This window comes from Halichoerus grypus, chromosome 1 (genome assembly GCF_964656455.1).
Source record: "Halichoerus grypus chromosome 1, mHalGry1.hap1.1, whole genome shotgun sequence".
In the NCBI taxonomy this organism is placed as follows: domain Eukaryota; kingdom Metazoa; phylum Chordata; class Mammalia; order Carnivora; family Phocidae; genus Halichoerus; species Halichoerus grypus.
The window spans coordinates 163835696-163857952 of record NC_135712.1 but is presented as its reverse complement, the minus strand read 5'-3'; the positions used below and the strand labels follow the sequence as shown (position 1 = coordinate 163857952).

The 22257-nt window shown below is 44.5% G+C and overlaps 1 protein-coding gene across 1 annotated transcript in view; it reads right to left on the bottom strand.

Moving 5' to 3' along the window:
- The window catches only part of TMEM40 (transmembrane protein 40), a 54971-nt gene extending 32923 nt beyond the window's left edge, over positions 1-22048 (bottom strand). The window contains exon 1 of the mRNA XM_078074888.1: positions 21958-22048. Within this exon, the coding sequence (XP_077931014.1) occupies positions 21958-22021 (64 nt within the window). The 5' untranslated portion in view covers positions 22022-22048. The remainder of the gene's footprint in view (positions 1-21957) is intronic.
- Positions 22049-22257: the final 209 nt, after the last annotated feature.

The window sequence follows — 22257 nt, the reverse complement described above, 5'->3', positions numbered from 1 at the left end:
TCCAGGCAGGGGAACCGGGAGTGCAAAGGGTTAGGAGGAAGAGGCCCTGCTTGTGCTGAGGGTCTAGAAATAACTCAGTGCAGCAGGAGAGTGGGGCCTGGAGGAGGGGAGAAGGGAAAGTGAGAGGCAGGGCCTTGGGAGCCAGACCTCGGGGGCCAGGTGTTATCCTGAGAGTGATGGGGAGCCACGCAAGAGGGACATGATCAAATATACTACATTTTAGACAACAATTTGGCTGCCATGTTGTGGATTGGTGAGGCTGTGAGGGGTAGGCATTCAGGTGAGCACGAGCCATGACAGGGGAGATAAGGACTAGGGACAGGGTCACTGCACTGTCCCAAACAGTAGCCACCAGCCACGTGTGGCTATGGAGTCCTCGTAATGTGGCTGGTCAGAATTGAGATGCGCTGTTAAGTGTAAAAGACACCCAAAACTTGCTATGAAAAACAAGAATACGAAATAGCTCACTAATAATTTTGGTATTACCCGTTAAAAAGATAATATTTTGGGTACACTGGGTTAAAGAAAATATGTTATTAAAATTAGTTCCACCTGCTTCTTTTTGCTATTTTTAATGTAATTACTGGAAAATTTAAAAATGTTTGTAGGTACATAGAGCTTACAATATATTCCTGTTGGACAGCCCTGATTTAGAAGGTAGAACAGGCAGGGCTTGGTTGATGGCCTGGGAGGGTGAGGGAGACCCTCAGTCTGATTACAGGTCTCCTCTCCCTTCTAACTGCGCCTGTCTGATGAGACTGTGTAATCCAGAGGCAGAAAGAATGGGCTACAGGGAAGGACCAATAGAACTAGTTCTCTTCTCAACACAAGCACACACACAAAATTCCTGTCTTTACAGTAAGAACAATCCAGAAATGGAATAGGTTGACAGAATAGGCAATGAGTCCTCCGTCCCAGGAGGTATGTAAGAAGAAATTTGAAGACCACCATTAACCAGGGGAAAGGAAGTTGAACTGATTAGTTACTTTCAAAATGTGGTCCCTGGACCAGCAGCCTCAGCATCACCTGAAAACCTTTTAGAAATGCAAATTCTCAGGTTCCATCCCAGTCCTACTGAATGAGCAAGTCTGGAAGTGGGACCCATAATTTGTATTTAACAAACCCCCCGAGGTGCTTCAGATGCTTGTTCAAGAATCACTGGACTAAAGAATACTTCGTATCATTTAAAGGTTTCAATGACTGGCATATAGTAAGTGCTCAGAAAGACCCCCCGCCCCCCCCTTCACCTTCTGTTTGCTTTCTAATCCCAGGCAAAGGTACTTCCCGTCTCTGAGCAAATGAGTTTACTTCCTGTCTCACCCGTAGCACCAGGTTGTACGGACCTGACACGGGATAGAGGCACAACCTCAGGGCATTTCCTGTCTCTCCAACATGGGCAGATGGCCAGGGCTGCGGACAGGGCTGCCAGAGGTGTACGGGAGGCCCCAGCTTAGCTCCCTCCCGAGGTGACCTCACTGCCCTATGTGTGTATGTAGGGGGGGTGGGGATTCATGAGACAACCTCCCACTGTCCTGTGGGCACAGCTGACAGCCCCGGGGAAGCCGACTCAGCAGCTGAGCGTGGCATCCGGCTTCCCTGCATTCCAGGACTGCCAGCTGGGGGCCCACCTGACTCAGCAAGCACGTGCACTCTGGAGATAACAAAGAGCTGGCCTCCGTCTCCACATCCATCAGAATGGGGAGATGGCAGCACCTAGCCCTGGTGACGTTATTGGTATAAAGTGCTTGGAAGCATGCCTGCACACAGTCAGCCTGCTCTACGCTTCGGCATTCCGGTGATGAGGCCACTGGGATTCCTCATGCAGATGGGAACTCCCCAGGGACTTGTTAGGTCTGAGAGTTATGCCACGCAGGTGTAGGGGGGAAAAATGTGCTCCTACTATGCACACCTAGGAGCCTGGTTCTCTACATGAATTTTTACTTAGTCACCAAACAGATGTCTGTGAGGATGGGGCCTGTTTTAATCACGTTGAAACATTTATTAAATGGATTCTCTAAATCAGGGGGCATTGGCCCCATTTCATGGATGGAAAATTAAGGGTCAGAGACTGAAATGATTTGCTCCAGGTCAGATAACTAACCAGAAAGTGGCTGGGTCAAGATTCGAAGCCCGGTTTCCCTGACTGCAAAGTTGGGACTTTTCCCACTCCTCCATGCAGAAACCCCAACCTGAACTTCTGGGTTAGAAGCCCTTGTATATGTCATTGAAATCCACATTCGAAGAGCTAGCCTCTGGCCTAGACTGGAATCTTTGCAACTCCATAGTCTTTGAGAAACAACAGCTGCAGCTGATGCTATATGAGATGGAGTTTAAAATATTCCTAAATCCAGATTAAGCGTGATTCATGTTGGCCTCTGGGCCTCAGTTGTTCTGCCTGTAAAATGGGCAGGATGAAAACCAGCTTTGGCTGAAGGCAGAGGTCGAACCTGCTGACCCTGACAGCGCCGCTAACTCTCAGATGCCAGGATCCCTATGCCTACTTTAAAGGACGAGGACCAAAGTTAAATTTTAAAAATTTATAAAGAGGGACCCCTGGGTGGCTCAGTCGGTGAAGTGGCTGCCTTCGGCTCAGGTCATGATCCCAAGGTCCTGGGATTGAGCCCCGCATCAGGCTCTCTGCTTGGTGGGGAGTCTGCTTCTCTCTCTCTCTCTCTCCCTCTGTCCCTCCCCACTGCTCGTTCTCTCTCTCTCTCAAATAAATAAATTTAAAAAACTTCAAACAACAACAACAACAAAAACTACCTCTGTTTGACCATGTTTTTTAAATGAAACTTTTTATAATGTATAATATATTTGAGATAATTATTTATTTGAGATAATCACATGCAGTTTTAAGACATAATACAGAGATCCCATACGACCTTTATCTAGCTTCCCTCAATGGGAACATCTTGAAAAACTACAGGACAATTTCACAACCGGGATATTGACATTGATACTGTTAAAATACAGAACATTTCCATCACTATCAGGATCCCTCAAGCTGCCTTTTGAGAGCCACACCCACTCTTCTTCTCACTTTTCCCCTCCCTGATCCCTGGCAACCACTAATCTCTTCTCCATTTCTATAATTTCATCACTTCAAGAATGTTATATAAAGGGAACCATATAGTTTATGACCTTTGGGGATTAGCTTCTTTCATTCTGCATACTTCTCTGTTAGATTCATTCAGGTTGTTGTATCAATAGCTTGTTCTTTTTTTATTGCTGAGCACTATTCCATGGTGTGGATGTGCTACTGATCATTAGCCATTCACCCACCGAAGGACACTTGGTTGTTTCCAGTTCTGTTATGAATAAAGCTGTTACAAACATTCATATACAGGCTTTTGCATTGAAATAAATTTTCATCCCTCTGGGAATAAATGCCCATGAGTGCAATTATCAGGTTATATGGTAATTACATGTTTAGCATATTAAGAAACTGCCATAATCTTTTTTTACAGTGGCTGATTGGTATTTAGTGGGTGGCACAGGGACCTTGTTCATCTGGACTGAGACACAATTTGAAGTGGCCTTGCTTTGTCTCTATCAGGGTCCCAGAGGGACCTTATCTGAGGTTGGTGTTCCATGAAATTGCTCATGTCTTGGCAGAGACTAGCACAGCCCAACTGTGAGCACATGGCCAGCTTCCAGATGACAGTGGCTGCTCTTTCCCCCTCCTTCCTCCCTCCACCCTCCCTCTTCCCCTCCCTCCTCCCCTGCCTCCTCCCCTCCCTCCCAGCTTCCTCCTTCCCTCTCTCCTTCCTCCCCTCCCTCCCACCTTCCTCCATCCCTCCCTCCTCCCCTCCCTCCCGCCTTCCTCCTTCCCTCCCTCCTCCCCTCCCTCCTGCCTTCCTCCCTTTTCCCTTCCCTCCTCCCCTCCCTCCCACCTTCCTCCTTCCCTTTTCTCCCTCCTCTCCTCCCTCCTGCCTTCCTCCCTCCCTTCCTCCCTCCTCCCCCCCTTCCTCTCTCCTCCCTTCCCTCCTGCCCACCCTCCCGCCTTGCTCTCTCCTCCCCTCCCTCCTCCCCTCCCTCCCGCCTTCCTCCCTCTTCCCCTCCCTCCTTTCCTTCCTCCCTCCATCCCTCCCGCCTTCCTCTCTCCCTCCCTCCCTCCTACCCTCTCTCCTTCCTTTCTCTCTCAGTCTCTCTCTCTTTCTCTTTTTCTTAGGGCTTTTGAAACTTTGAGTCAGCAGCACAGGATAAAGATCCAGGACAGTGTCTTTGATATAAAACAGATCTGTCATTTACTAACTCTGAGACTTTGGGGGAGGGTAGGCTCAGTTTCCCTATTTGTAGAATGGGGATGATAATATGCTTTTCTAAGAAACTAGTTGCAAATAGACATCTTTTGACACAATCTGGGAAATCTGAATGTGGCTTAAATATTAGATTATTTAAGGTCCATTGTTATTTTTGTTAGGTGTGATGATAGCACAGTCAGTTATGTAAAAACAATGTGATCTGTTGGTGATACAGAGTGAAGTGATTACTAGTGACATGACACTGTGTCTGGGGTGTGCTTTCAAGCATTCCAGCAATGGGGAAAATGTGGGCAGGGGAGAGAGGACTCACAATTGGCTAATGTTGATAAGAGCGGAAGCTGGGTGATTTGTAGGTGGGAGTTCATTATACAACCCATTCTACTTCTGTGTATGTTTGAAGTTTCCATCACAAAAGTCTTTAAGAATGAGGTGTGTCACTGGACCCACATTCCACAGCATCAGAGAAGTCCTGTTCTTCAATAGTGTCTGGACTGTGGCTTCCGTGTCTTTGTTTAAACCCAGTATGGAAGCATTTAGCAATCGGACACCGGACACCAGGAGACTCCCAGCTAGAAACACTGTCGTGGAACCTCCAGCTGTGAACTGCGAACCTGTCCCTGTGTTGTCTGACCCGCAAATACAGTCGTGTTCTCTAGGAGGGGTTCAACAATCTCTGTAAGTGGGGAGGTGAGTTAACCTCTATGACAGAAAGAAAAAATGGAAAGGAGAGGAGGGAAGGGAGAAAGGATGGGAAGAAGGGAGAAAAGGAAAGAAAAGAGAAAGAAGAGATGGAGGGAGGGAAGAAGGGAGAAGTTTTTTTTTTAAAGATTTTATTTGGGGCGCCTGGGTGGCTCAGTCGTTAAGCGTCTGCCTTCGGCTCAGATCATGATCCCAGGGTCCTGGGATGGAGCCCCACAACTGGCTCCCTGCTCAGTGGGGGTCTGCTTCTCCCTCTCCCTCTGCCTGCTACTCTGCCTGGTTGTGCTCTCTCTCTCTCTCTGTCAAATAAATAAATAAAAATTCTTTTAAAAAATAAAATAAAGATTTTATTTATTTGAGAGAGTGAGCAAGAGCGAGAACACGAGGGGCAGAGGGAGAGGGAGAAGCAGGCTTCCCACTGAGTAGGGAGCCCCCCGGGCTCAATCCCAGGACCTCGAGATCATGACCTGAGCTGAAGGCAGATGCTCAACCAACTGAGCCACCCAGGAGCCCCGGGAGGAAGATTTTTTTAAAAAGGAAGCTTTTGAGAGCATCTTGAGGTCCAAGACCAAGAGTTTGGAAATAGCTCATCTCTGCTGGCCTTTAGCAGTGCCTTTAGCCCAGGAATTCTCCTAAGAACTCTGGGAGGTGACTCCCCTCAAGTGCTGTCCAGACTGAGCTCAAGCCCAGATGTCACACGACACACCTGTCCTGTGGGCATGAGGGGCAGGCCCAGGACACCCAGTGATGAAGCCTGAGGTTGCACAGATGCAAACTTGTGTGTCTGGAATGGCAGCCCAGTGCTCTGCCTGGAGGACGTACCTGCTCCTCAAGGCCTGACTCAGACGTCCCACCTCTCTCCTCTATGTTCCCATAATCTTTCCTCAGCTATCGCACATTGGTGGCATATGTCTCCCCTGCTAGGTGTCACGATAATAAAACAGCAAAAACTAACAGCTACCATTCACTGAAGGCTTGCCATGTGCCAGCTATTCTGCCAAAAGCTTTACCTCCTGAGGTGGGTGCTATTATTTCCATTTTATAGAGGTAGAAACTGAGGCTCAGAGAGATTGTGTCACTTGCTCAAGCTCACACAGCTAGAGGGTACTCAAACTTAGCTCTGTCTTCCCCCTGAGTAAGTTGTTCTAAGTTGCATCTTTATAATCAGCTTGCCTTTATATCCTCCTATGCCTTGCACATGGTCTGACTCCTTGGTAAATGCTTGAAGGAAAACTCACTTCATCCTTGGATTCCCCCTACAGCTGGGGGTCTGCCACCCTTTCCCAGCAACCTGCCTGCCTCACTCACTCCCCAGTTATGTGATGGAACAAGACTTCAACCTTGTTTGCTTCAGGCCACAAACATCTTTCTCCATCTCGTAAAGAAGTTTCGTCATAAATAGTGCAGAGCTGAGAGCTGGGAGACCTCAATTTGAGTTTTGGCTCTAGTTGTCTGACTAATTTAGTCAAATTGCTTAACCTCTCTGAGCCTCATTTTCTTCAGAGGGCAAATGGAGAAGTCACCTACCCACAGGAGAAAGTGTCTGAGAGTGCTCAATAAGTGTTTCTTTTTAGTTCTGCAGTAGGTTAAAGAATTCATCCAAGCCCCTCTGAAGTGGGCTGGGATCTCGTAACATGGAGTGCCAGGAGATGGACAGGGAGCCCTGCTGAGATCCAGACAGAAGTGGAACCTAGGGGGAGCAGCCTGGCCTCCCCACAGGACCAAGTGAAATAACCCGTGGGGCAGAGGGCTGTGTCTGGGGTAAAGGGGCTGGTTCTGCTGCCTGGGCCTTCTCCTCAGGCAACACTTTAAGCCCTGACCATGGACTGGTATGAGTGAAGAGGAAGATTTGTTGACAAAACCCATCTTCAGATACCTATGGGGTACCTACTGGTGGAAAGTCCAGGAATGAACCAGTTCCGACCCCCATTCTAGAAAAATAGTTGGCACATGGCTACCAGAATGAAGACTACATTTTCCAGTGCTCTAATACCTATGTGTGGCCAATAGATTGTAAGTGAAAGTATCTACTCCAACTGGAATGTAGAGGTGATGGCAGGAGTCCGAGTAGCAATATTTGACCATGAGACAACACCAGGAAGGTTAGTTATAATGAGAGCAGATATGTAAATAGCGACAATATAAACCAGAAAATAATGGATCATATATTCAAAGTGCTGAAAGAAAATAACTATCAACTTAGAATTCAAAATCCACCTAAATATTTAAGAGCAAAGTCTTAATAAAGACATTGCAGAGTGAGTACATTTATCATTCCTAGATTTTTGCTGAAAAAAACTTTCATGGTTTCCTAGATCAAGAAAAAAGAAATTGAACACAGAAGGAAGGAAAGAATCAAAGAAGGAATTGGTTTTTTTTTTTTAAAGATTTATTTATTTATTTGACACAGAGAGAGACAGCTAGAGAAGGAACACCAGCAGGGGGAGTGGGAGAGGGAGAAGCAGGCTTCCCGCCAAGCAGGGAGCCCGATGCGGGGCTCGATGCGGGGCTCGATCCCAGGACCCTGGGATCATGACCTGGGCCGAAGGCAGACGCTTAACGACTGAGCCACCCAGGTGCCCCAAAGAAGGAATTGTTAGTAAAAAAATTAGTAAACATGGGTAAATCTAAGTAAGTGCTCTCTGAAATAAAACATAACTTGAGATATATATAAACACAGGTAGAATTCAAATTTATAATAAACAATAATACACAACAGCCTGGAGACATTAGAGTTAAGGTATTATAAGGTACTTGTATTATTCAGGAGATGAGTAGAAGTATTAATTAACTTATAAATTAAATTTGATTTTTAGTAAATCAAGTTTGTCTGTTTAAATGTTAAAGATAATCCCTAAGCTAATAAAATAGAATGTACAACTTCCATTAAAAGGAAAGAGGGACGGACAAAGAAAATTCGATTAACCCAATGCAGGAAATAGCAAAGAAAAGGTAGGGTAAATTGCACAAAACAAAATATAAGTGAGAATAAAAGTAAACCAACCATATCAGTAATCATAATGAACATAAATGGACTAGTTTTGCCACTTGAACAAATTGGATTTTAAGAAATTCAATCTAGGCCTCTCAATGCACTATAGCAGAGATGGATTTTTAAAAACTTTATTTTGATACAAATTATAGACTCACAGGAAACAGGAAACAGAAAAAATAATACAGAATCCCACATGCCTTTCACCCAGGTTATCCCAATGGTGACATCTTACATAACTATAGTACAATAGCAAAGCCAGGAAATTGACATTGGAACGATACCATTAACGAGACTACGCACCTTATTCTGCTTTCATAATTTTTAACATGCGTTCAGTTGTGTGCAGAGTTTCTATGCATTTTAGCTCATGTATAGATTCATGTAACTATCACCATAATCAAGATACAGAGCTTTACAGCATCAAAAAAGAACTACCTTGTACTACTCCTTTATATTTGTGGACTTTTCAATAAATGATGCTAGGGCAATTGGGTCGCCATTTGGAAAAACATAAAATTAGATCCATATCTCTTACTATACAGAAGAATAACAAAAGTCACAGCTGAGATCTGCTTACCTAGAGCAAAAGCGACTGGAGTCCTAAACTGATAGGAATCCTTAGATGGTAATTTTTAAAAATTGCCAAAGGCTGAGTATGGACTAGCATGAGAGTGAGAAATTCCTGGGGGCCATGGTCTTAAGGGGTACCCCATATTTTTGTGAGTTTTACCTCTGGAGATCTCACTAAATTCTTAGAGTACAGGGCCAAGAGAGATCTCCTTCTGGTTCTGACAGGGGAGGCAAAGAGTAACCCCTGTGAAATACACCCAGAGTATTCTGCATAACAAAGCCCTACTCTCCAGAGAAAAAGTCTTTACCAAACCTTATCCCATCTAGGGGAAAGACATTTCTCCCACTCCAGATCCCACTAGCCGTTCTGTGTCACCTAAAGTGGAGGAAAAAAGCTAAGAAACATGCACAAGACTCACAACCCAGGGACACAGATGCATTGAAACACTGAGATTTAATCATAAGATTATTAGCCATTTCTCCTCTTCCACCGCTTACCACACCACAATAGGACTGCAGAATAATAACAGTAGATTATGGTTGAAAGAGCTGCAAGATGCAGATTCTCTCTGAGGAGGAGAATCTAGGGAACCCCAAAGTCAATAGGGAAAATGAAAACAAAGACGCTAGAATTTGAAGACTCTAGCAGCTCTAGCTACAGAAAATACTAAGCAAGCCCAACTCCTAGCCAGATTAACATAAATTCTCACACTAGAGGCTTATTTACCTCAGTTCCTATTCACTGAAACACCATGCCTGGCTTTCAACAAAAAAATCAAAATGCGTGCTAAAGGATGAGAAAAAAAACAGCTTAAAGAGACAAAGCAAGCCTCAGGACTAGATGCAGATATGACACAGATGTTGAAAATATCAGACAGAGTATTTAAAATACCTGTGATTAATATTGTTAAGGGCTCTAATGGAAAATGTAGACAACACGTAAGAGCAGGTAGGTAAGGTAAGCAGAGAGATGGAAACTTTAAGAATGAATCAAAAGGAGGGGCGCCTGGGTGGCTCAGTCGTTAAGCGTCTGCCTTCCGCTCAGGTTCTGATTCCAGGATCCTGGGATCAAGCCCCGCATTGGGTTCCTTGCTCAGCGGGAAGCCTGCTTCTCCCTCTCCCCCTTCCCCTGCTTGTGTTCCCTCTCTCGCTGTGTCTTTCTCTGTCAAATAAATAAATAAAATCTTAAAAAAAAAAAAAAAGCTATAGTAGTCGAGAAAGTATGGTATTGGGCACCCGGGTGGCTCAGTCATTAAGCGTCTGCCTTTGGCTCAGGTCATGATCCCAGGGTCCTGGAATCGAGCCCCACATCGGGCTCCCTGCTCCACAGGAAGCCTGCTTCTCCCTCTCCCTCTCCCCCTCCCCCTGCTTGTGTTCCCTCTCTTGCTGTGTCTCTCTCTGTCAAATAAATGGGTAAAATCTTTAAAAAAAAAAAAAAGAGAGAGAGAGTATGGCATTGGTGAAAAAGAACAGCTAAATAGAGCAATGGAACAGAATTGAGAGCCCAGAAATAGACCCGCATAAATACAGTCAACTGTTCTTTAACAATGGAACAAAGGCAATCCAATGGAGAAAGGATAGTCTTTTCAACAAATGGCACCGGAACAATAGTATGCCCACATGCAAAACACAAACACAGATACAGACCTTACACCTTTCACAACAATAACCCAAAACTAATCATAGACCTACATATAAAACATAGAGGTATAAAACATCTAGAAAGAAAATATTGGGGGAAAATCAACATGAGCTTGGGTTTGGTGATGAGTTATTAGATATAACACCAAAAGCATGATCTATGAAAGAAAAAATTAATTTATTAAAAGGGGCTCCTCGGTGGGTCAGTTGGTTAAGCATCTGCCTTTGGCTAGGGTCATGATCCCAGTGTCCTGGGATGGAGCGCTGCATAAGGCTCCCTACTCAGCGGGGAGCCTGCTTCTCCTTCACCCTCTCCCTCTCCCTCTGCCACTCCCTGTGCTTGTGCTCTCTTGCCCATTCTGTATCAAATAAATAAATAAATAAAATCTTTAAAAAAAAAATAGTAAAACCTAGTGCTCTGCAAAAGACACTATTACTCCCACATACTGGGAGTAAATAATTGCAAATCACAGTTCTGGTAAAGGACTTGTATCAAAAAACATACAAATTTAAGACTTAAAACTCAACAATAAGAACACATCTCTCTGAAGATACAGAGATAGCAAATAAGCATATAAAAAATGCTCATCATCATTGTCATTAGGAAATTGCAAATTGGAGCAACGAGATACCATAAGGCACCTATTAGAATGGCCGAAATCCAAAAAGCTAACACCACCAAATACTAGTGAGGATGTGGAGCAACAGAAGGTCTCATTTATTGTTGGTGGGAATGCAAAGTGGTTCAGGCACTTTGGAAGACATTTTGGAAATTTCCTATAAAGTTATATATAGCTTAGCATATGACTCAGCAATCCCACTCCTAGGTATCTATGCAACTGATTTGAAAACTCATGTCCACACAAAAACCTGCATGTGAATGTTTATAACAGCTTTATTTACAATTGCTAAAAACTGGAAGCAACCAAGATGTCCTTTGGTAGGTGAAGGGATGAACAAACTATGGTATGTCCATGCAATGGAATATTATTCAGCAATATAAAGAAATGAGCTGGGGTGCCTGGGTGGCTCAGTTGGTTAAGCGTCTGCCTTCAGCTCAGGTCATGATCCTGGGGTCTTGGGATCAAGCCCCGCCATTGGGCTCCCTACTCAGCAGGGAGTCTACTTCTCTGCCTGCCACTCCCCCTGCTGTGCACTCTCTCTCTCTTTCTCTCTCTCAAATCAATCAATCAATCAATAAAATCTTAAAAAAAAAAGAAAGAAAGAAATGAGCTATCGAGCCACAAAAAGACATAGGTGAATCTTCGATGCCTGTTGTTAAGTAAAAAGAGCCAATCTGAAAGGACTACACACTGTATAATTCCACCTAAATTGCATTCTGGAAAAGGCAAAACTGTAGAAACTGTAAAAAAGATCAGTGGCTGCCAAGGAATCCAGGGGAAGGAAGAGGAGTAAATAGGTGGAGCACAGGATATTTTAGGATGATGAAATTATTCTATATGATAGTGAATACATGACACTGTTTCTCAAAACTCAGAGCTTTACGGCACAAAGGATGAATCTTAATATATTCAGATTTTATAAAACCATTTAGGAGGGTCAAGGGATTCAAGGATGGAATGCAGAATGTGACAAAGCAATCTAACCATATTATAAACATATGCAACAACCTCACTGAATAGAGTCAGGGAGAAGGGTGCTGGCCTAAATCCTTTGGAAATAAGTGGAAGCTGCAAAACTAAAGGCAAAAGAAGATATACAAAGTACTGTACTCGATCAAATCGTTTCCCATGGAGATACAAGTTAACAATTCTGATATTGCTGTACATATATACTGGAATTGAACAATTAGGTAAGTGGGTGGCTGATGGTGGGAGCCAGGTTTCTCATTATTGGAGTAGGAGGTTACAGTTATTAAAGGAAGGAGGCTTAATCGAGATACAAATGGTTACATGTAGACATTTGTATAGGTATTTGGATATAAGTAGGTTCTTGCGGGGCGCCTGGGTGGCTCAGTTGGTCAGGCGACTGCCTTCGGCTCAGGTCATGATCCTGGAGTCCCAGGATCGAGTCCCACATCGGGCTCCCTGCTCGGCGGGGAGTCTGCTTTGCCCTCTGACCCTCCCCCGTCTCATGCTCTCTCTCTATCTCTATCTCATTCTCTCTCTCAAATAAATAAATAAAATCTTTAAAAAAAAAAAAAAAGTAGGTTCTTGCTACTCCTCGCTCTGTCAGCTGAGAGCGCTTACAAGCAATGACGTCCCAGTAGCAACAAGTACATCCAGCACCTAGAAGTTGGTTTGTAATACCGTTCTCCAATCAAAGGAATCAGGACTCCTTAGAGAAATGGCTGACATTAGGATTGGGTGAGGAAATATACAGGATGAGTCTGAAGTACCTTGTAGTGCCAGAAAATAAGGAAATGCTCTCTCTCTCTCTCTCTCACACACACACACACACACACACACACACACACACAGTGGTCAGGGTATGTCAAAAGGACACAAGAACCAACTGAAACTGCTCCCAATGGCCAAAGCTAAAATAATTTGAGCAACAAAATAAAGAAGTACCAGATTATAACCAAAAGTATAAAATAAATATCCATAGGTCCATAATGATATAAATAAATGATTGAGTATATAAATAAATGGGAGAGAATAAACAAATATCTAGTGCAGAAGAATTTAAAATAATATGTGTAGATACTCTACCCTCAAGAAGGTAGAGCATAACTCCCTGCAGTTGGGATCTGAGGCATCCCCTACAGTTTTGCTCTAAACCCTGTTTCTACTTGAGCTTTTTGCGTGAGTTTGTGAGCCAGTTAGAACTCATTTCTGGCTCAAGTAAAAATAGAATTAACTCCATGACTGATGTAATAGGATCTTGCAGGGTTAGAGTTAAGTCAGGAATGACTTGATTGGACCTCCAGTTCATCTGAACCAGATGTCTATTTCCTCTCCATATGTTGTCTTCATTCTCAAATAGCAACAGCTCTGGACTATGAACTTCCAGGTTCACCTTCAGTGGGAAGAATCTAGTTCAAGATCCATAGAAGAGTGAGTCTATTTCTCAGAAGCCCCAGTCACAGCCTCATTGTAATACAGTGGCTCTGGTTGGGTCACATGCCCATTCCTGAGTCAATTACTATAGCCAGGGGGATGGTTTAATGCGCTCCTTTAAACCTAGGTAATGAGGCCCATTTCAGAGCTATGGGTGCTGCTTCACCCATGGACTGAAAGTGGAGAAGGGGATGTCTCCAAATAGAAGTCAGTGCTGCTGGCAAATGGATCAGGAATGCAAGCAAGCCTGGTGAAGACACAGCCTCATGCATGACAGTGCGGGTGAACTGAAGTATATCAGTGTACCTTGTGAAATATATCTATAATAAGGCTAGTGCTTAATAAATGCTGCTTTCTCTTTTAAAAAATGAATGAGAAAGATCTCTATGAGCCACTATGGAATGATTTCCATATAGATAGTTAAGGGAAAAAAAGTAAAGGGAAAAAAGTATCTATGGTCCTGTAACAAAGAAGAGGTTATAGGAAAGTACACTTGTGTCTGCTCATTTGTGCAAAAGAAATCCAGGAAGGATGAACCAGAAATCAAAGAGATCAGTACCTACAGGGAGGAAACGGGTGAAAAAGAGGGAGAAATGGGAATGGGGTAGTAGGAATGAGAAGGAAGCGACACTTCCCTTAGGGTACATTTTTGATTGTCTTTGACTCTTACAGCAATGGTGATGTTCACATCTCTCCCCAAATAAATACACAATTACAACCAACCAGGACAGGGGAGCCTGGGTGGCTCAGTCGGTTAAGCGTCTGCCTTGGGCTCAGTTCATGATCCCAGGATCCTGGGATCGAGTCCCACGTCGGGCTCCCTGTTCACTGGGGAGTCTGCTTTTCTCTCTCTCTCTCAAATAAATAAACAAATAAATAATCTTAAAAACAAACAAACAAAAAACCAAAACCAACCAGGACATTAGGGGAACTCAAATTAGAAAATACACACTAACAAATGCATCTAAGTGTATTACAGATAAATTCAAAGAACACTGAATGGGGTGGGGAAGATAGAGCCAACCTAAGTAACTCCAGAATATAGTATTTGAACTGGATTCTGTAAGGCTAAAGACAAAGAGAACTGCATACAAAAACTGTAGTTAGTAAATTAATTTCTCACAGGAGTAAGGGTTAGCAATTTCTGAAAATACTGTATATGTATATGTGGCATAATAAGAAATGATTCATAGCCACTTGGTCAGAAATTTTAGAGGCTCAGACTTGAATGTCTCAAATGATCTCCCCCTAAATATTTATTAAGTATAATGTATAAAAGTTTATAAATTATAAAAATTTAAATGCAAATTTACATTACAAATTTATTAATCACAAAGAGAAGCAGAGCAACTTGACAGTGGAGAAAGCCAGCTTAAGCATATCACAGCTTAGCCAAGTGATCAGGGTTAATGTCACCAGTCATGAGACTTAACGACATCATGAAGCCCCTGATAGGTGACGCACTGAAAAGAGCACAACACCACTTCTGTTGTATTCCTGCCCCCATAATGTGTAACATCAATTTAAACATGAGAAAACCTTAGACAAACCCAAATTGAGGGACATTCCATAAAATAACTGACCAATTCTCTTCTAAGCGTGAAGTTCATGAAAAACAAGGGAAGAAAGAAGAACACAGATTGGAGGACACTCAAGAGAGATGACAAGTAAATGTAATGTGGGGACTTGAACTGGATTCTGGAACCGGAAGAGGACATCACTAGATAAATTAGTGAAAGCCACATAATGTTTGGTTAATAGCATTGTGCCAATATTAATTTCCTCATTTTGGTCACTGTAACATGATAATATAAGGTCTAACGTTAAGGGAAGAAGTTGAGTGAAGGATATATGGAAATTCCGTACTATTTTGCAACTTTCTGGTAATGTTCCCTCCTATTCTACCTTTTGGAAGAGTTTGAGAAGGACTGGTATTTTTTTTTTTTAAGATTATTTATTTATTTGAGAGAATGAGAATGAGTGGGGGAGGAAGGGCAGTGAGAGAAGCAGGCTCCCCACTGAGCAGGGAGCCGGATGCAGGGCTTGATCCCAGGACCCTGAGATCATGACCTGAGCCAAAGGCAGCCACTCAACCAACTGAGCCACCCAGGTGCCTGAGAAGGATTGGTATTAATTCTCCTTTGAATGGATGGTAGAATTCACCAGCGAAGTGTCTGGTCCTGGACTTTCGTTTTGGGGAGGTATTTGATTACAGATTCAATCTCCTTACTAGTAATTGGTCTGCTCAGAGTTTCTATTTATTCATGATTCAGTCTTGGAAGATTGTATGTTTGTAGGAATTTATCCATTTCTTTCAGGTTGTCCAATTTGTTGGCATATAAATGTTCTGATAGTCTCTTAGGATCCTTTGTATTTCTATGGTTTCAGATATAACGTCTCCTCTTTCATTTCTGATTTTATTTGAGTGTTCCCTCTTTTTTTCTTGGTTAGTCTAGCTAAAAGTTTGTCAATTTTGTTTAGCTTTTCAAAGAACCGGCTCTTGGTTTCATTGATCTTTTCTATTGTCTTTTTATTCTCTGTTTCATTCATTTCTGTTCAGCTCCTTGTTTTTTTCTTCTTTCTATGCAACTTTTTGGTAAGTCTAAAATTAATTCCTCCCATCCCTATCTCTGATAATAACAGTTATTTCCCCCCCAATTTTCTTATATTCTTGTAAAATGCACATAAACATAAAATTCACCATCTTAACCACTTTTAAGTGATAGTTCAGTGGTATTAAATCCATTCATGATGTGCAACCATCACCACCATCTAACTCCATAACTCTTCATCCTGTAAAACTGAAACTCTGTCCCCACTGAGCATCTCCTCACCCCCCCACTCCCCCAGCCTAAGCAATCACCATTCTACTTTCTGTCTGAATTTGATGACTCCAGAGACCTCATGTTAGTGAAATCATACAGTATTTGTCTCTCTGTGACTGGCTTCTTTCTTTTTTTTTTTTTTTAAGATTTTATTTATTTATTTGAGAGAGAGAGAAAGAGCACTTCGGGGGAGGGGCAGAGGGAGAGAGAATCTCCAGCAGACTCCCTGCTGAGCACAGAGCTGCTGCAGCCTGATCTCACAACCCTGAGGTCATGACCTGAGCTGAAACCAAGAGTCCGATGCTTAACAGACTGAACCACCGGGCGCCACCTCCCCCCCCTCACCCCCCCCCCCGCCTTTTAAAATTTTTGTTGTTTTTATTTACTTATTATTATTTTTTTTTAGTAAGCTCTATGCCCAATGTGGGGCTTGAACTCACGACCCTGGTGACTAGCTGCTTTCACTTAGCATGTCCTCAAGGTTCATCTATGTTGTAGCATGTGTCAGAATTTCCTTCTTTTTAAGGCTGAAGGGTATTTCATTGCATATACAGAGCACATTTTACTTATCCATTCATCCAACAATGGACACTTGGGTTGCTTCCATGTTTTAGCTATTGTGAGTAATGTTGTTATGAACATAGTTCTACAAATATATCTTTGAGAACCTGCTTTCAATTCTTTGGGGTATATACCCAGACGTGGAATTACTGGATCATATGTAGTTATATTCTCAATTTTCTGAGGAACTACCATACTGTTTTCCACAGCAGCTGCACCATTTTACATTCCCACCCACAGTGCATAAGGGCCCTGATTTCTCTATATCCTTGTTAACAATTGTTCTTTTCTTTCTTTCTTTTTTTTAATGATAGCCATCCTAATGGGTGTTACAGTTATTTTTTTTTTTTTTTAAGATTTTATTTATTTATTTGACAGAGAGAGAGATAGCGAGAGCAGGAACACAAGCAGGGGGAGTGGGAGAGGGAGAAGCAGGCTTCCCGCCGAGCAAGGAGCCCGATGCGGGGCTCGATCCCAGGACCCTGGGATCATGACCTGAGCCGAAGGCAGCCGCTTAACCGACTGAGCCAGCCAGGCGCCCCTACAGTTATTTTTTTTTTAATATTTTATTTATTTACTTGACAGACAGGGAGAGAGAGAGAGAGAGAGAGGGAAGGAACAGAAGCAGGGGGAGTGGGAGAGGGAGAAGCAGGCTTCCCGCTGAGCGGAGACCTGGACGTGGGGCTCGATCCCAGGACCCTGGGACCATGACCTGAGCCGAAGGCAGACGCTTAATGACTGAGCCACCCAGGCGCCCTACAGTTATCTTTTGATGTGTGCCGGGGATAGCCCTCTATGTGCCCATTCACCTTCTCCTAAATCCCTCTTTCCTTGGTTTCTGGGATATCACTATCTTCAATTTTTCTTCCTACCTTACCCCTACTCCTTTTGAATCTCCCTCTCCTCTCCCCAACCTCTGAATGTTGGATTTCCTCAGTTCATGGTCCCGGGCTCTCTCCCCTCTCATCTCCCCCTCTCTAATGATCTCATTCACCGCCAAGATTTTATATATTAATTCATTAATTCTTCTTAATCAGCTTTATTGAGGAGTAATTTACACATAGTAACTCTGCCCTCCTTTTTTTTTTTTTTTTTAAGATCTTATTTATTTATTCTGAGAGAGAGAGAGCAAGCAGGGGGAGGGACAGAGGCAGAGGGAGAGAATCCCAAACAGACTTCATGCCCAGCGTGGAACCTGACGCAGAGCTCCTTCTCATAACCCCGAGATCATGACCTGAGACAAAATCAGAAGTCGGATGCTTAACTGACTGAGCCACCCAGGCGCCCCGTGATCCATCTTTTTTAAGAGCACATGAGTAGAGCATGTAATCACCACCACAATAAAGGTTCAAAACATTTCCATCACTCCAAACTGTTCCCTTTCCACTCAATCTTCATTGCCCACCCCCAGATCCTGGCAACCACTGATCTGATTTCTCTCATTATGGTTTTGCCTTTTTTTTGTTTTGTTTTGTTTAAGATTTTATTTATTTGTCAGAGAGAGAGTACAAACAGGGGGAGCAGAAGGCAGAGGGAGAAGCAGGCTCCCCACTGAGCAGGGAGCCCGACGCGGGACTCGATCTCAGGACCCTGAGATCATGACCTGAGCCGAAGGCAGACGCTTAACCGACTGAGCCACACAGGCGTCCCATGGTTTTGCCTTTTCTGGACATTCACACAAGTGGGATCAAATAATATGTAGACTTTTGTGTCAGGCTCCTTTCATATAGCATAATGTTCTTGAGATTTATCCATTTTGTTGCATATATCAGTAATTCATTCCTTTCAATTGCTAAGTAAAATTCCATCATATGGATGTGCCGCAGTTGGTTTCTCCATTCATCAGCTGAAGGATATTTGAGTTGTTTCCTGTTTCTGGTAATTATGAAGAAAGCTGCTATGAAAATCCATGTACAAGTATTAGTATGGACATAGGTTTTCATTTCTTTTGGGTAAATACCTATGAGTGTAACCACTGGGTCATATGGTAAGTATACTTTATAAGAAACTACCAAACTGTTTAGTAATTTCTGACTGGAAAAAATTATACTTACTAACTTGTAAAATTTTTACAAAAATATTGTTAAATAGAAAAACAAATGCATTAAATTATATATTTATTTCGTTTCCTTCCTTTTTACTGAGGCAAACGTACATATATCAAAATACAGCTTGATTAATTTACACACATATAAATATATATATGTAATTATAACTCCCATCAAGATAGAGAATATTAACAGCATCCCAAGAAGGCTACCTTGTGCCCTTTCCCAATCAGTACCCCTCAGTGTAAGTACTATTCTGACTTCTATCACTTAGTTCTGCCTGATTTTGAACTTCACACAAAAGGAATCACACGGTATGCACTCCTATGTCTGGCTTCTTTTATTCAGTATAATACCTCTGAGATTCATTCACATTATTTTGCATAGGAGTAGTTTGTTGGTTTTCATTGATATGTAGTATTCTATTTTATAAATACATTTATATCCATGGTATATATGTATGTATATATGTATATTCATTCTTTTGTTGGATACACATGCATTCATATATCTTGGATATATGTCTGAGAGTGATTGCTTATGTGAGTAGGTCAAGGTAGACAGATACATGCTTAGCTTTTGTAAATATTGCCAAGCAGTCTTCCAATGTAGGTGCATCAATTAAAGCTCCCACCAGCACCATATAAGAGTTCTATTTGTTGCATGTCTTCGGTAACACTTAATGTTATCCATCCTTTTACACTCCCATCACTTTAAACACCATCTCTGTGTGAAGACCTTCCCTTGATCTCTATCTCTGACCCAATGCTCTCCCCACCACGCAAATGGCGTATCCAGTTGTCAATATGACATTTCCCCTTAGCTATCTTGTGGGCATCTCCAAGATAACACGTCAATACAAAGCTCTTAAGTCCTCCTTCCTTGCAAAGGGTTCCTTCCTCTGATTTCCTCATCCTCATAAAAAGCGTCACGATCTTCTCAGCTGCTCCAGCTAAAAACCTGGATTTCTCCCTCTCCCTCACTTCCACATCCAATCCTTCAGTGAAGCTGCTGTATTCTATTTCTATACTATATCCAGAATCTGTCCACTTCTTCCCACCTTCACCACCGCTCCCCTAATGCAAACCACCATCATTCTTGACTGCATGACTGCTCAGCAGCCAGAGGGAGCTCTCTAAAAAATAAACCAATCACATCATCTCCTTGCTTAATGCCTTCCTGTGACTCTCTAGTGCTCTGACATGAAATCTAACTTCTCACCCTGGCCTGAAACGCTGAGAATGATCTGGCCCCTGCCCATCTCTCTGACCTCTCCTCTTCCAGTAGGGGACTGATCACATTCCAGCCATCGCCTTTTCCTAAATACATCAGTCTTGTTCCCACGTCAGGACCATTGCCCTTGCTGTTCCCTCTGTCTGAAAAGCTCTTCCCTCAAATCTTTTCCCAGCTGTCTCCTTTTCATCTGTTCAGGTCTTAACCCAAACGTCTCTTCCTCAAAAAGGCCTTCTCTGACCACCTTAGTTAAAGTTGCTCCTCTATATGCCAGCATTCTCTATTCCCTCACCCCCTTTTATGTTTCTGTAGAGATTTTCTTGTTTTCTTTATGTAATCACTTACTTCCTTAATGCTCATATCCTCTACTAGAACATAAATCTCCAAAGGTCAGGGGCTGTGTTCCTACTATCAAGAACTGCACTGTCCACTATGGTAGCCACCAGCCATAGGTAGCTATTTAAATTTAAATAAATTAAAAGTAAATAGAACTAAGAATTCAGTTCCTCAGGTACACTAGTCATATTTCAAGTGCTCAGTAGCCACTTGTGACTAGTAGCTACCATACTGGATAGTGCAAAGAAAATTTCCAACACTGAAGAACGTTCTGTTGGACGGCACTGCTCTAGAACCCAGCTACGCAGTAAGTGTGCTATAAAGATATTTTAAATCTTCATCTTATGGGTGAGAAAAACATAGGCCAGAGAGGTTGTGTTATTAACCTAAGGTCACACAGGACCTTAGGTTAATAACACAAGCAGCCTAGCAGGGATTTGAACCCAGGACTGTTTTGCTCCAAAGCACATGCTACTCCCTTTCTTAAGAGCCAGCAGCCTCCTGGCTATTTAGAGAGGCACAGGGCTCTCCTGTACTCTTACACATTCTCCAAGGCTGAGCGTGTACCTAACTTAAGAAGTGTGGGGAGCTTCCTGTAAGGATTGTTGCCCAAGGCACTGAGAGATCCAGGGTCAGTCCTGACTCCATCTCGGATCCACCAGCTGTTCGACCCTTAGGAAGTCTCTGCCTCTCTGGGACTCAGCTGCATCTCTGCAAAATGAAGAAACTGACCCTGTGGTCTGAGGGGCAGAGATGGCAGGCAGGGGGCCTGGTGACTGGGTACACTCTTCAGATCCGGCCTGACTCTGAGGCAGGCCAGCCTGAGGAGTGGGCTGGGGGGTAGAAGGGCTTTGGTTGGCTTGACCTAGAGTAGCAGCTCCTGCTTCTTGAATGCCTACAAATGAAAACGCTGAGGTTCAGAGAGGTAAAGTAACTTGGCCCAGGCTACATAGCCCCGGAACCAGCAGAATTGGGATTCGAAGCTGAGACTCTCCGATCCCATGCGCGTGCCACGCAATCATGCTCGGGACCCACAGGAATCACAGGGAGGCGGTTACCGCCGAAAGGTAGTGAGCTCCCCGTCTCTGGGGGGTGTGCAAGTCGGTGCCGGGCCACGCACGGAGCAGTGGCTGGTGCCCGGGCCGAGACCGCAGAGCCTCTCGCAGGCCCCCTTCCGCCTCCCGCGGCGGCCTCGGCCGAGGCGCGAGCGAGGCACCACCCGGGCGGGGCGGGGGCTGCTATTTCTGTCCGGTGAGCGCAGCCCGCGCCGCAAGGCGGGGGAGGGGGCGCCCGCGCCGCCATATTCGCTCCCGCCGGCCAGCCCCGCGGCGCGCAGCCACCATGAGCACCGCCGCCTTCCACATCTCCAGCCTCCTGGAGAAGATGACGTCCAGCGACAAGGACTTCAGGTGCGCCCCGCTGCCGGCCCCCGCCTCTGCGCCTCCCACTGAAACCCCGGCCTTCTTCGCCTCCCGCCGCGCCGGCCCATCCCCCACGAGCGTGCAGCCCCTGCCCCTCTGCCCGCGTTAAGCTCCACCCCCCCGTGACCCCCGCCCCTGCAGCTCCAGCTCCCCTGCTCCCCGCGCCGCAGCCCTGCGCTCTCTACAGTCCCTGCTTGTCTCCCCCCGTGCGCGTGTCGGCCCCTGCCGCCGTCGGCTCGTTGGAGCCCAGCTCCTCCCCTCGGCACCCTTCCTCTGCCTTTTCTCTCCTGTGGGCCCAGCCCTCATCTCTCCCCGCAGCCGATGCGCCCGGGCCTCCCACCTGAACCCGTGGTGAAGCCCTCGGCTCCTCCTTGGGGATCCCGGCGCCTGCCTCTTCCCCGCATTGAAACCCAGCCCCTTCCCGGGCCCACAACCCCGGGACCGACTTTTCCACAGCTACCCTCCGCACCCTCAGCTCCGCCCTCTTCTCCTCGGAGTGTTTCCCCACCCCCGCCCCCCGGCCCCCTGCCTGCGCTTCAGCAGGGCACTTTCTCCCCTCCCCGCCCCTCCCGGGTTTGCTCTGATACAGCCTGAAGGAGGGGGCTGGGCTGAGTGGCTTGGCAGGCACAGGTAGGCGGTG